At 39.2% G+C, this 15753-nt stretch overlaps 1 protein-coding gene across 4 annotated transcripts in view; it reads left to right on the top strand.

Annotated features, from left to right (window-relative positions):
• The window catches only part of PTPRR (protein tyrosine phosphatase, receptor type, R), a 294565-nt gene that overhangs the window by 229959 nt on the left and 48853 nt on the right, over nt 1–15753 (top strand). For all 4 annotated transcript variants that reach the window (XM_011929328.1, XM_011929329.1, XM_011929330.1 and 1 more), the window contains 2 exons: nt 4655–4734; nt 5164–5301. In XM_011929328.1, the coding sequence (XP_011784718.1) occupies nt 4655–4734; nt 5164–5301 (218 nt within the window). The remainder of the gene's footprint in view (nt 1–4654; nt 4735–5163; nt 5302–15753) is intronic.

Raw genomic sequence — 15753 nt, 5'->3', positions numbered from 1 at the left:
TCTCGGCCTCCCAAAGTGCTGGGATTACAGGCTTGAGCCACCGCGCCCGGCCGAATTCAACTTTTTTAGATTCAACACATAAAGAAGATCATGTCTCTCTGTGCCTGGCTTATTTCATTTAGCATAATGTCTGTGAAGTCTATCTATGTTGTCACAAATGACATAATTTCCTGCTTTTTAAAGGCGAAATAGAACTCCATTATATATATAGACCATATTTTTAAAATCCATTCATCTGTTGATGGACACTCCAATTGTTTTCAAACCTTGGCTATTATAAATAGTGCTGCAATGAACACAGGAGTGCAGATATCTCTTCAACATACTGACTTCAGTTCCTTTGGATATATACCCAGAAGTGGAATTGCTGGGTCATATGGTAGTTCACTCGTAGTTTTTGAGGAATCTCCATACTGTTTTCCAAAATGGCTGTGCTAATTTACATTCTCACCCACAGCCTACCAGGGCTCTCTTTTCTTCACATCCTTGCCAGCATTTATCTTTTATCTTTTTGATAATAGCCATTCTAGCAGGTATAAAGTGATATTCTGGTTTTAATTTGTACTTCTCTGATGATTTGAGATGTGGAACATTTTTTCATAGATCTATTGGACATTTGTATGTCTTGTTTTCAGAAACGTCTGTTCAAATCTTTATCCGTTTTTAGTAGAACTGTTTGTTTTCTTGTTATTGAGTAGTTTGAGTTCCTGATATATTTTGGATATTAGCCGCTTGTTAACGTATGATTTGTAAATATTTTCTCCCAATCTGTGGATTTGCTATGCAGAAGCTTTTTAGTTTGATGCAATCCCCTGTGTCTATTTTTGCTTTCATTGTGCTTTCAGGGTCATATCCAAGAAATTTTTGCCCATATCAATGTCATGCAGCTTTGCCCTGGAAGGCAGTCTTTAAAAAATGAATACGACATTATGAATACAAAATAAGATACAAGGTTCTTATTGAAAATGGCTCATGCAAGTGAGGGTCAGTCTGCCCCTGACCAACAATTGTAGGAAATGTAGAGATAGATCTGTTCAGACTCTAGGAGATTTCGGGGAAAATGAAGTGCTTTTGAAAATTTGGTGCTAGCTTCCATCTCCAGAGGGTCTACATTTTGAAAGCTCTGAAGGACAAGACTGAGACTGGACTCGTTTCCAGGATGCTTTAAAGAGGGTAGTTTGCTTCAGTACCAGTAGCCCCAACATATCTCTTTAGAAGGAATTTATAAGTTCAAGGCCCATGTCCCAAAAGATTTCCATGCTGATGAGCATAGGACCACAATTTCTTGTTCACAATCAGGTTATATCCTGATTCAAACAGTCCTTACCTGTTCCACTGTAAGTATCTCTGCAGTCGCCCTACTTCCTTTAGGTCACCTGAAAGGACATGCTAGGATCTTTTGCAAAGTGTTTTGGTTCAAATAGACTGAAAGCCTGCCTCTGTGAATGGGATTCTTGGATGCCACCTAAGGATCTTCCCACTGATTTCCAGAATTTATTGACATCTTCTAGACTTCTGTTGCTTCCATGTGGCATGATCAGGAGCTATTTTACCTGTGGCTTATAAGATCAGATAAGCTTCTTGGTCTTCACAAGTCAATCTAAAGCTTTAAGCAGAATGGGACTTTCTCTTGCCAAAACCACATCACTTATAGCTCAGATCTATCCATCTCTGGATAGAAGCTCCTATTACTTGTTTGTATATGTGTGTGTGTGTGTGTGTATATGTGTATATATGTGTGTGTGTGCGTGTGCATGCACGTGCATGTGTGTACGTACATATATATTTGTATACACATATATAGTCTTTATTTCAAATATCCTAGTGACAAACTAGCAAAATTTTACCATATATTTTCAACATCATCTTTGATAATGGCCTTGTTAAGTTCTAAGTTTGGTAATCTGGTTTCAACTCTCTGCTTCATTTTTTTACTGTGTGACCTTGTTAACGTCTCTGTGCTGCAATTTCCTAATCTAAATAAAGAGACTATTAATGGTACACTTTATAGAATTGTGAAGATTAAGTGACATAAGGCATAAAATGCTGTTAGCTGCTCTACCGGACACATATAGGAGTCAACAATGAGTGTAATGACAATAACAGTGATAATGATGTCACTCCAGAGTTTTGTGACTGACTCCTTATTGGTCCCTATATTACCTATTTATTGCTGTGGGACAAATTACCCCAGAATTTAGTGGCTTAAAACAATACACATTTATATCTCACAATTTCTGTGTGCCGGAAATTGGGGAGTGGCTTAATTGAGTGTCTGGCCCAAGGTCTTTCATGAGATTTCAATTGAGTTGTTGGCCATGTCTTCAATCAGCTGAACGCTTGGCTGGCACTGAGGGATCTGCTTCCAAGAGGGCTCATTCATATGCTATTAGCTGGAGGCCTCAGTTCCCCACTATTTCTCTCTTCGTTGGGCTGCTTGAGTGCCCTCAAAATATGGCCATTAGCTTCTTCCAGAGCTAGCAACTCAAGAAAGAGAGCAAGGAGGAAACTGCAATACCCTTTATAACCTAGTCACACACCATCCCTGCTGCCATATTCTATTTATTGGAAGCAAGTCTTTAATTTCTGCCCACATTCAAGATGAGGGGAATTAGTCTCTACTACATTCTTTTAGAAGGAGTCTCAGATAATTGGATACTACATTTTTAAACCATCACTGTCCTCATGGGCTGGTTAGTCTTTTTCTGAAACTAATTATGGCCTTTATTATCTTTTTTTTTTTTTTTTTTTTTTTTTTTTTTTTTTTTTTGAGTTGCAGTCTCACTCTGTCGCCCGGACTGGAGTGCAGTGGCCGGATCTCAGCTCACTGCAAGCTCCGCCTCCCGGGTTTACGCCATTCTCCTGCCTCAGCCTCCCGAGTAGCTGGGACTACAGGCGCCCGCCACCTCGCCCGGCTAGTTTTTGTATTTTTAGTAGAGACGGGGTTTCACCGTGTTAGCCAGGATGGTCTCGATCTCCTGACCTCGTGATCCGCCCGTCTCGGCCTCCCAAAGTGCTGGGATTACAGGCTTGAGCCACCGCGCCCGGCCGGCCTTTATTATCTTTAACCCCAGTTATATGTAAAGTGAAATTTAAAACACTTTGGTTTGCCAAGTCCTGTTAAATTTTTAATTATTTTTAACTCCCATTTACATATATTCTATGAAACTTTCTTCCTCTAGTACTTCCTACCTCACCTCCTCTTTGATTGTCTCAGTTTTGGTGGGGAATGTAAGAAACTATATTTACCCAGATGATGCTCAATGATTGTGTGTTTCTAAAAAAATATGGGAGTAGAAAAAGTTTTTCTTTGCTGCACCCCTGTTTTTACACCACATGCCACTGAGGAAGGAAGCTGAAAAGCATTGAATTTGCTGTTTTTCAAAAAAGTAACTAAGCAACCACAATGATACAACATTTTGTATTTTAATTGTCGGTTTACATGGCTATCTTCACATGAGAGCAGCAGCATAGCATAGTGGCTAATGGTATTCTAATGTTAGTGTGGATTCAAAGCCTGACTCCATTACCTACTTCTCAGCTGTGTAAATTTGGTCAAATTATTTAACCTATCTCAGTTTCCTATCTGAAAAATGGGGAAGGAGTCTTACCCATTATCTTAGGTACTTTTATTAAAGTTACATGAAAATTAAATGACAAAATATCTGTAAAGCATTAAGAACAGAGTCTGACATCTAATAAACAAAAAATATATGTTGTTTGTTATTTTATGAACAGATTGAAGACTCACTGAAATGAATCATAGTTTTTGTTTTGATTTGTTTCGTTTTTTTGTTTTTGAGACAGGTCTCCCTCTGTTGTCCAGGCTGGAGGGCAGTGGCACAATCTCGGTTCACTGCAGCCTTCGCCTCTTGGGTTCAAGCGATTCTCATGCCTCAGTCTCCCAAGTAGCTAGAACCACAGACATGAGCCACCATGCCTGGCTTATTTATTTATTTACTTATTGAGATGAGGTCTCACTATGTTGCCTAGGCTTGAACTCCCGGGCTCAAGGGATCCTCCTGCCTCAAGCTCCCAAAGTGCTGAGATTACAGCCTAAGCCACTGTGCCCAGGCTTGAAATTAATCAGGTTTATCTTTATCTTTGCAAGCTCCCTCTTCCCCTGGCTTTCCTATCCTCACACAGATAGCACATAATAGATTATTAATCTCATCCATCTCAGAAGATCAGGAGATCTGGCCAGGACGTAATGGTCAGACAAGGTGAGGTTGAGACCTGAGGGTCTAAATGAGATGAGATAGTAAAATATAAGTAATGGACAGAGTATAGCCTGATTTACATCCACAGGGAAAGGAGAGAGACAGGAGTGAGGAGACCTGGTACAAATTCCAAATCCAAAGTATAAGAGTGGAAGCATAAATGAGAAATGGGGTCGAGAACCAGAACAGATGAGAAATGGCCTGAAATATAAACTCATCATCTCAGGCTTATGGATGAGCTTTATGTCAGGAGTGAAGATGGGCCCAAACATCCCTCAATAAACACATATAGATCAAGCAATGGATGTCAAAGACAAACATTGACATGCACCAGATAATACATAACGGGTTTCTACTTACTGATTATTGGCATTTTAAGGAACTTTAAAAAGAGTAAGTCTGTTTAATATATTCTTTTTTGTTTTCTTCATTAGATCCCCTCAGCAGAGTGTGTTTAAGACCAAAAAATGTAACTGATTCATTGAGCACCTACATTAATGCTAATTATATTAGGGTAAGTAAATAAGTACAAATTTCTTTCTGGTGATTTTCTATTTGGAATTGTTGGTTTTATTTTGTTTTTCCTAGAGTAGATTAAGCTTGGTTTAACTTGATTACCAGCAAGATTTCATTTTGTTTGGTTTTTTATCTTAGTCATAATCAACATTGTTAATGGGTCTTTTATGATGACTTTCCTTTTAGGGTGAGTCTCTGCTGGAGACTGGGCATTACAACCTTCAATATCATGTGCTATCCTTAACTTGCTGCCAAGTTAATGACATTAAGGATATTGTTAACTAGAAATTGTTGTACTAGAATCAATGAAGCCATAACCTGTGTTGCTTTTGTAAGCACAGCTATTTCATTGAAGATCTTTCACCTAAACTTTCACTGCAAGGCATGAACTTAAAAACCAATATTTTTGTCTCTTTACTCCATCTAGGGCTACAGTGGCAAGGAGAAAGCCTTCATTGCCACGCAGGGCCCCATGATCAACACTGTGGATGATTTCTGGCAGATGGTTTGGCAGGAAGACAGCCCTGTGATTGTTATGATCACAAAACTCAAAGAAAAAAATGAGGTATGATCTTTAATCAAGTTCTGAATGTTACACATGTTCTGTTGCTATAGAAGAGATATTGTGTAAGTAAAATTGCCATGGACTTAGATTTAAGATGGAAACTTTGAGACATTTAAAGGCTAAGTCACTTAATACATCCCAAATATAATAACTGCTATTATCCTATGACTGTCAACTTTCTTTCAGACAAGTCAATATACTTGGCATATACATATCTAATTTGTACCCACAAAAGAAATAAGGGGGTCATGAATTATCACTCTAATTTATAGGCAGGCAAATAAAACCTTATTCACATCCTGAGTCATTTTTGAACACCTACTATGTGACAGGTACTACTCTAGTCATTGGAGATATAATAGTAAACAAAACACACCAAGATCCCTGCCCTTGGTAGATTTTAACTTTCTAGTGGGAGAAGACAAACCAAAAACACTGCACATAATAAACTTATAAATAGTGTAATATATGAGAAGAGGTTAAATGCTATAGGAAAGAAAGTAGAGCGGGCTAAGTGGAATGGGTAGACCGGGCAGTAAGGAGGGAGTGTTAGGGAATTGCAGATTGCATTATTAAAGAGGGTGGGCAAGGTGAGTCTCATTAAGAAAATGAGATTCGAGGGCAGTTACAGAAACCAATCAACTTTCTCAATATCTTCATAATAAGAAATCCAAGAAAGAAAGAATTTGATTTCATATCCATACTAGTAGTCTTTTCTAAAGATTTAGCTTACAGAATACTTACTCTGTATTTTGCATTATAAAAATACAATTGTAATATTCCTGAGGGCTGATATTCGAGGTACCGCTTACATTTTAGGACAACTTACTGGGATAATTTACAGTCTAATTTTCATCAGCATTTTTGTGTTTGTTTTCTTGTCAAAAATATTGTACCAGGGCTTCACCATGACAATAAGAATTTAAGAAAATGGAGCATTCCTTTATAAGCCTTTGGTGATTATAATCCTTGAGTGCAGCATAATCCTGCTGCTAATGGACATCATCTAGGCTCACAAAACAGCAATTTATACATGTTTTAAAGTCTGTTATTTTCTTATATTTTTGCTACAATAGATAAAACATTTTTTTTTCCTGAAATTTATTCTGGAAAAATAGTGTATTTCTGGCCAGTAGATAAAGTTATATACTCGATTCACTACATGACTTACTAACTAAACACGCTTCTATGAATCTGATATTAAAGCCTGAGGTGGTATTATAAAAATAACCCCTAATATTCTCAAGCTGTTTCCCACACAGTGTCAATCTATCAACATATTAAGTCACTGACAGTTCCTTCACAGTTGTTTAATATGCATGACATTTTTATGATAGAAAAGATTTTTGAAGTTTAAAAGGTATATTCTCTGTATATATACACTCGTGCATTCCTACATAGAACTTATGTAATACGGCCGACTAGATAACCGGAAAACTTCCCACTACAAAACCAGTTATACTGTGCAGAATATGAAACGGCGTGCAAAGCAGAGCTTTAAAAAAAAAGTAAAGGAAATCCCAGTGGCTAATGAAAAGAGACTAAAAGGCATAAAACCAGAAAAGTAAACATATTGTAATGGTAATATAAGAACTAGAGACAAAGCCTGATCTTGCAGGAGCCAGGTGTTGGAACTGAGACTTTAGGTAAAGTGAGCACCTTCAAAGGCAATGCCTTCAGATAAAAAGTGAACCACAAAAATAAATCTGCCTACTAAAATAGGACGATGCTGAGAAATTCACCGAAGTCTGGCCTTCTTATGGTATAAACAAAAAGGCTCTCTTGAGTATTTAAAGCTGAGAAACCTCAGAATTCAAAAACCAAGAAACACCAAGTGAAGTCATTAACATAAAAAGTAATTCTAGGTTGGCAACGCCCTGTGATACTTCACAGAAACGAAGGCAAAAACTTTCTGATGCATATACCTCACAGGTTTCCATAGAAAAGCCCAGCCAGGGCGAAGCAAGAGAGCCGACTAGAAAAGCTTAATGCTCATACTGCCCACCAAAAAAAGAGCCAAAACAACAAATAAGAAAGTACGTTTGTACTGGAGTCTTTGAGGGAGTGCACTGGAATACAGCAGGAGAGAGAGACAGAAAATCCTGTGGGACAAGGAGACCTTTAGTGAGGGTCACATAGAGAAGAGAATGAAACACCCTGCCTCTGCCACACCGCCATCTCCCCAGACGGGATTAGCTCAGAACAAGAAGGTGCATCCAGTGGGACTAGGCAAGCAAGAGGCCCCAGAAGCCCCCATTAATGTCGCAGACATCTGCACTCTTTGTTACTGAGAATCCTCCAGTTCCTAGAGACCCTGAGTCCAGTTTAGGGAGCTGCCTGACAGCCACATGGCTGCTCTGCCCCAGAGAAGGAAGTCACGTTGTATGCCCTCATCCCTGTGACCCAAGCTGCAGCTATATGATGCCATTTTGAAACCAGAGCCACAACTAGAGTACAGCCTGTTCTAGGAGCCAGTAGCCACCATCTCTTTTCATTCCCGAAGCTACACGGCCATAACACTACCTTCACACACAGTAGTATACCATTCCCTTGCTGAGCTGCTACAGCTCCCTACCCCCTGGGAACAAGCTCCCTAGGAAGTGTTCCACCTTTCACAACCTAGTGACTGCAGTACCCGGAACCTGTCTCTCAGAGCCTAGATCCAGTGCCCCATCCTTGGAGCCCATATAGCACCTTGCCCTCAAAGGAACAGACAATCTTGCTAAGCAGAGAAACCAAGTCCAAACTGGCCTCATGCACAGTCAGCATGCTCACCAGCAAGCAGCACGATTCCAAAGCGAGCCACACCCAAACCAGTGGACCAGCCCCTGCATGCCCCTGGTACACTCAACAGTTGGCTTCTAAGGATGCCCCAACCTGAGCTGGCAGACCTGTCCGCATATGCCACCAGTAAGCTCACCAGCTGGGCATGTCATTTTCGGGGGACTTTTGCTCTAAGTTGGCAAGCCAAGCCTCATGCTTGCCAGCCAAGTACACTGCCCCCAGAGGAGCCGTAACCCAAGCTGACAGACTGGCTGCTGAATGCTCACCAGCCATGTATCCATCTCACAACGGGTCCCCACCTTAACCAGTGGACTTGTTCTTGTGCTCACATACCCCTTGTGTCCCGGGGTGACCCGTCCTGAGCCAGCAAACTAGCCACACGAAGGCCCTTAGAGGTATCGATAAAGTTGACTACAGCTTAAAAAACTACAGAGACTACACTACTGCACCCACATAGAACAAAAGCCAGTGTACCCTACCCAACCAACACCCTCAGACACATCTGCTGGTGAAAGTGATTCCCTTCAAAAGCCACTCCCTAAAATTAAAAGAGTTGACCATTCCATTAGATGCACAAATATCAACACAGGGATACAAGATACATGAAAAAGCAAAGAAAAATGACACCATCAAAGAAGCAGAAGAATCCTCCAGTAACTGACACCTAAGAAATGGAAATTTATAAATTTCCTGAAAAGGAATTTAAAATAATGACCTGAAGGAAATTATGAATTGTGGATGGGGGAGGAGAAAAGTCTAGAATATTTGTATGTGACCAAAGTTAAGTTGTTATCAGCTTAAAATATTGTAAGTTCTTTTAATGTAAGCCCCAGAATAACCAAAAAGAAAAAAATTACAACAGATACACAAACGAAAAAGAGAAATGAGTCAAAGCTTATCACTATGGAAAACCACCGAGTCACAAAGAGAAACAATAAGAGTAGAAGAAAGAAACAAAGTATCTAGAAAAGAGTTAACAAAATGGCAGGAGTAAGTTCTTATCTGTCAATAATAATCTTGAATGGAAATGAATTAAATTTTCCAATTAAAAGATATAGAGTGGCCAAATGGGGAGAAAAATAAGCAAGACTCACCTATACAATGTCTACAAGAAACTCACTTCACATGTAAAGACACATACACTGAAAGTGAAGGGATGAAAAATTGATCTCACATGCAAATGTAAACTAAAAGAGACCAGGAGTAGCTTCACTTATATCAGATAAAATAGACTTCAAATCAAAAATCACAAAAAAGCACAAAGAAGATCATTATAGAATGATACATGGGTTAATTCAGCAAAAACAAAAAAATCGTAAATATGTATGCACCTAACACTAGAGCACCCAAAAATAAAAAGCAGTTATTTATTAGATTAAAGAAAGCAATCGACTGCAATATAGTAATAATCATGAACTTCAACTTCAACACCCCACTCTCAGCAACGGACAGATCATCCAGACAGAAAATAAACAAAGAAACATTGGACTTAAACCACACAATAGACCAATTGGACCTAACAGATATTTACAGAACATTTCACCCAACAACTGCAGAATACACATTTTTCTTACTAGCACAAGACAAGCCTTAACAAATTTTAAAAGATCAAAATCATTTTAAATATGTTTTCTGACCACAATGTTATAAAACTAGAAATCAGCAACAGGAAGAAATTCAGAAACTTTACAAATACATGAGAATTAAACAATATGCTCCTAAAGAACCAATGGATCAGTGAAGACTTTAAAAGGGAAATTTAAAAATTCCTTGAGACAAATAGAAAGACAACATATCAAAGTCTTTGGAATACAGAAAAAGCAGTTCTAAAAGGGAAGTTTATATCAATAAATGCTTACATGTATTGAAATGGAAGAGAAAGATGACAACCTAATGACGCACCTCAAGGAACTACAAAAACAAGAACAGGCTGGGCAGCATGGCTCACACTTGTAATCCCAGCACTTTGGGAGGCTGAAGCAGGCAATCACTTGAGGTCAGGAGTTCGAGACCAGCTTGGCCAACATGGTGAAACCCTATCTCTACTAAAAATACAAAAATTAGCTGGGCCTGGTGATACACACCTGTAATCTCAGGTACTTGGGAGGCTGAGGCAAAAGAATCAATTGAACCAAGGAGACAGAGGCTGCAGTGAGCCGAGATCATGCCACTGCACTCCAGCTTGGGCAACTGGGAGACAGAGAGAGACTCCATATCCAAAAAAAAAAAAAAAAAAAGGACAAGAAAAGAACAAACTAAACCCAAAATTAGAAGGAAGTAATTAAGAAAGATCAAAGCATACATAAATGAAATACAGGCAGAAAAATACAAAACATCAACAAAAAGATCATGTTTGAAAACAAAACTGACGAACCTTTAGATGCCACAGAAATACAAAGAATTATAAAAGGCTATTGTGAACAATAATATACGAACAAATTGGATAATCTAAAAAAAGAATAAATTCCTGGACACATGCAACCTTCCATTGTTCAATTCCAAGATTGAACAATGAAGACATAGAAAATCTGAAAACACCAATGAGTGAGGAAATTAAAGCAGTAACAGAACATATCCTGGTCGGGTGCTGTGGCTCATGCCTGTAATCTCAGCACTTTGGCAGGCTGAGGCGGGCAGATCACCTGAGGTTGGGAGTTCCACACCAGCCTGGCCAACATGGTGAAACCCCATCTCTACTAAAAATACAAAAATTAGCTGGGCTTGGTGGTGCGTGCCTGTAATCCCAGCTACCTGGGAAGCTGAGGCGGGAGAATCACTTGAACCCAGGACTGGGAGGTTGCAGTAAGCCAAGATCATGCCACTGTCCTCTAGCCTGGGTGACAGAGTGAAACTCCATCTCAAAAAAAAAAAAAAGTACCCCATTGAAGAAAAAACCCAGGACCTGATGGTTTCACCAATGAATTCTACCAAACTTTTAAAGAACTAATACCAATTCTCCCCAAACTATTCAAGAAAATTGAAGAGGAGAATATATTCCAAAGTCATTCTACAAGGCCAGCATTACCCTAGCACCCAAACCAGATGAGGACTCAACCAAAAAAGAAACTACAGGTCACTCTGATATATATGCAAAAATGCTCATAAAATATTAGTAAACCAAAATCAGTAGCACATTAAAAACATCATCCACTATGACCAAGGGAATTCATCCCAGGGATGTAAGAATAGGTCAGTTTATACAAACCAATAAATATGATACACCACATTAACAGAATGAAGGATAAAATCCATATCATCATTTCAATAGATGAAGAAAAATAATTTGACAAAATTCATCCCTTCATGTTAAGAACTGTCAACAAATTAGATATAGAAGGTATGTACCTCAACACTAAAAAGTCCATATATGACAAGCCCACAACAAATATCATACTGAATGTGGAAAAGTTGAAAGATTTTCTCCTAAGATCTGGGATGAGGATATCCACTTTCACCACTTCTATTCAACATAGTACTGGGGGTCCTAGCCAGAGTAATCAGGCAAGAGAAAGAAATAAAAGGCAAAATTGGAAAGGAGGGGCGTCAAACTATCCCTGTTTGCAGATCATATGATCATATATATGGAAAACCCTACACACTTCACCAAAACTTGTTATAACTAATAGACAAATTTAGTAAAGTTGAAGGATACAAATTTAACATTCAGAAATGAGTAGCATTTGTATATGCTAATGGTGAGCTAGCTAAAAACGAAATCAAGAAAACAATTCCATTTATAATTGCTACCAGAAAACAAAGATACCTAAAAAGAAATCTAACCAAAGAGGTGAAATATCTTTTATACTGAAAACTATAAAACATTGATGAAGGAAATTATAGAGAACACAATTAAACAGAAATATATACTGTGTTCATGGAGTGGAATAATTAATATTGTTAAAATGTCCATACTACCCTAAACAACCAATAGATTCAATGCATTCCCTATCAAAATACCAATAACATTCTTCATGGAAAAAAATTTGTAATCCTAAAATTTGTATGAAACAACAAAAGACCTTTACTAGCCAAATCATTCTTGAGAAAAAAAAACAAAACTGGAGGCATCATACTACCTAACTTCAAAATATACTACAAAGTTATACTATTGAAAACAACATGGTACTGGCAAAAAAACAAACACATAGACCAATGGAATGGAACATAGAGCCCAGAAATAAGAAAAGATTTTGAATATTCTCACTACAAACAACAAATAATAAATATTTGAGGTGATGGATATACTGATTACCTTTATTTGATCATTAACCCATATATACATGCATTGAAGTGTCACATTATACCCCATGAATATGTACAATTCTGTGTCAATTAAAATAAAATAAATAAAAAATTCTCAGCAAACATAAGCTTACAATCAAAACTATGAGGCATACAAGCACACAATAAAAACCATGAGAAAAAATCAGAAGCAGCAACAGTTAAATAGATTCACAGGAATTAAAATAATTGAAATAATAAATGTAGGTTACTTTTTTAAATAATTAAGCACAAAAAGCACAAAAATTTTGACACAGGGACGAGTTACTATCCAAAAAGGCTATGAAAGATGGCCGAATAGGAAGAGCTCCAGTCTGCAGCTCCCAGCATGAGTGACGCAGAAGATGGGTGATTTCTGCATTTCCAACTGAGGTACCGGGTTCATCTCATTGGGGCTAGTCAGACAGTGGGTGCAGCCCACGGAGCAGGGTAGGGCATCGCCTCACCTGGGAAGCACAAGGGGACAGGGAATTCCCTTTCCTAGCAAAGGGAAGCTGTGACAGATGGTACCTGGAAAATAGGGTCACTCCCACCCTAATACTGCACTTTTCCAAAGGCCTTAGCAAACGGCACACCAGGAGATTATATCCCATGCCTGGCTCAGAGGGTCCCAGGCCCACAGAGCCTCCTTCACTGCTAGCAAAGCAGTCAGAGATCGAACTGCAAGGCAGCAGTGAGGCTGGGGGAGGGGTGTCCCACATTGCTGAGGCTTGAGTAGGTAAACAAAGCAGCCAGGAAGTTCAAACTGGGTGGAGCCCACTGCAGCTCAAGGAGGCCTGCCTGCCTTTCTCTGTAGACTCCACCTCTGGGGGCAGGGCATAGCTGACCAAACAGCAGCAAAAACTTGTGCAGATTTAAATGTCCCTGCCTGACAACTTTGAAGAGAGTAGTGGTTCTCCCAGCACAGAGTTTGAAATCTGAGAACAGACAGACTGCCTCCTCAAGTGGGTCCCTGACCCCTGAGTAGCCTAACTGGGAGACACCTCCCAGTAGGGGCCAACTGACACCTCATATAGCTGGGTGCCCCTCTGAGACGAAACTTCCAGAGAAAGGATCAGGCAGCAACATTTTCCGTTCTGCAATATTTGCTGTTCTGCAGCCTCCACTGGTGATACCCAGACAGAGGGTCTGGAGTGGACCTCTAGCTAACAGGGTCTGGACTGGACCTCCAGCACACTCCAACAGACCAGCAGTGAGGGTCCTGACTGTTAGAAGGAAAACTAACAAACAGCAAGGACATCCACAACAAACCCCCATCTGTACATCACCATCATCAAAGACCAAAGGTAGATAAAACCACAAAGATGGGGAGAAACCAGAGCAGAAAAGCTGAAAATTCAAAAAATCAGAGCACCTCTTCTCCTCCAAAGGAACGCAGCTCCTCACCAGCAATGGAACAAAGCTGGATGGAGAATGACTTTGACGAGTTGAGAGAAGAATGCTTTAGACGATCAGTAATAAACTTCTCCAAGCTAAAGGAGGATGTTCGAACCCCTGCGAAGAAGCTAAAAACCTTGAAAAAAGATTAGACGAATGGCTAACTAGAATAAACAGTGTAGAGAAGTCCTTAAATGACCTGATGAAGCTGAAAACCATGGCACGAGAACTATGTGACTCATGCACAAGCTTCAGTAGCTGATTTGATCAAGTGAAAGAAAGGGTATCAGTGATTGAAGATCAAATGAATGAATTGAAGCAAGAAGAGAAGTTTAGAGAAAAAAGAGTAAAAAGAAATGAACAAAGCCTCCAAGAAGTATGGAGTATGTGAAAAGACCTAATCTACATCTGATTGGTGAACCTGAAAGTGACGGGGAGAATGGAACCAAGTTGGAAAACACTCTTCAGGATATTATCCAGGAGAGCTTCCCCAACCTAATGAGGCAGGCCAACGTTCAAATTCAGGAAATACAGAGAATACCACAAAGATACGCCTTGAGAAGAGCAACCCCAAGACAGATTCACCAAAGTTGAAATGAAGGAAAAAATGTTAAGAGCAGCCAGAGAGAAAGGTTGGGTTACCCACAAAGGGAAGCCAATCAAACTAACATCGAATCTTTTGGCAAAAACTCTATAAGCCAGAAGAGAGTGGGGGCCAATATTCAACATTCTTAAAGAAAAGAATTTTCAACCTAGAATTTCATATCCAGCCAAACTAAGTTTCATAAGTGAAGGAGAAATAAAATCCTTTACAGACAAACAAATGCTGAGAGATTTTGTCACCACCAGGCCTGCCTTACAGGAGACCCTGAAGGAAGCACTAAACATGGAAAGAAACAACCAGTACCAGCCACTGCAAAATCATGCCAAATTGTAAAGACCATCGATGCTAGGAAGAAACTGCACCATCTAACAAGCAAAACAACCAGCTGATATCATAATGACAGGATCAAATTCACACATAACAATATTAACCTTAAATGTAAATGGTCTAAATGCTCCAATTAAAAGACACAGACTGGCAAATTGGATAAAGAGTCAACACCCATCAGTGTGCTGTATTCAGGAGACCCATCTCACGTGCAGAGACACACATAGGCTCAAAATAAAGGGATGGAGGAAGATCTAACAAGCAAATGGAAAACAAAAAAAAGTAGGGGTTGTAATCCTAGTCTCTGATAAAACGGACTTTAAACCAACGAAGATCAAAAGAGACAAAGAAGGCCATTACATAATGGTAAAGGGATCAATTCAACAAGAAGAACTAACTATCCTAAATATATATGCCCCCAATACAGGATCACCCAGATTCATAAAGCAAGTCCCTAGAGACCTACAAAGAGATTTAAATTTCCACACAATAATAATGGGAGACTTTAACACCCCACTGTAAACATTAGACAGATCAACGAGACAGAAAGTTAACAAGGATATCCAGGAATTGAACTCACCTCTGCAGTAAGCAGACCTAATAGACATCTATAGAACTCTTCACCCCAAATCAGCAGAATATACATTCTTTTCAGCACCACATCACACTTATTTGAAAATTGACCACATAGTTGGAAGGAAAGCACTCCTCAGCAAATGTAAAAGAACAGAAATTATAACAAAGTGTCTCTCAGACCACAGTGCAATCAAACTAGAACTCAGGACTAAGAAACTCACTCAGAACCGCTCAAATACATGGAAACTGAATAACCTGATCCTGAATGACTATTGGGTACATAACGAAATGAAGGCAGAAATAAAGATGTTCTTTGAAACCAATGAGAACAAAGACACAACACACGAGAATCTCTAGGACACATTTAAAGCAGTGTGTAGAGGGAAATTTATAGCACCAAATGCCCATAAGAGAAAGCAGGAAAGATCTAAAATTGACACCCTAACATCACAATTAAAAGAACTGGAGAAGCAAGAGCAAACACATTCAAAAGCTAGCAGAAG

Source organism: Colobus angolensis, unplaced genomic scaffold, assembly GCF_000951035.1.
Source record: "Colobus angolensis palliatus isolate OR3802 unplaced genomic scaffold, Cang.pa_1.0 Scaffold80, whole genome shotgun sequence".
Classification (NCBI taxonomy): Eukaryota; Metazoa; Chordata; class Mammalia; order Primates; family Cercopithecidae; genus Colobus; species Colobus angolensis.
The sequence above is the reverse complement of the archived record's forward strand: the minus strand, read 5'-3'. Positions and strand labels throughout refer to the sequence as shown.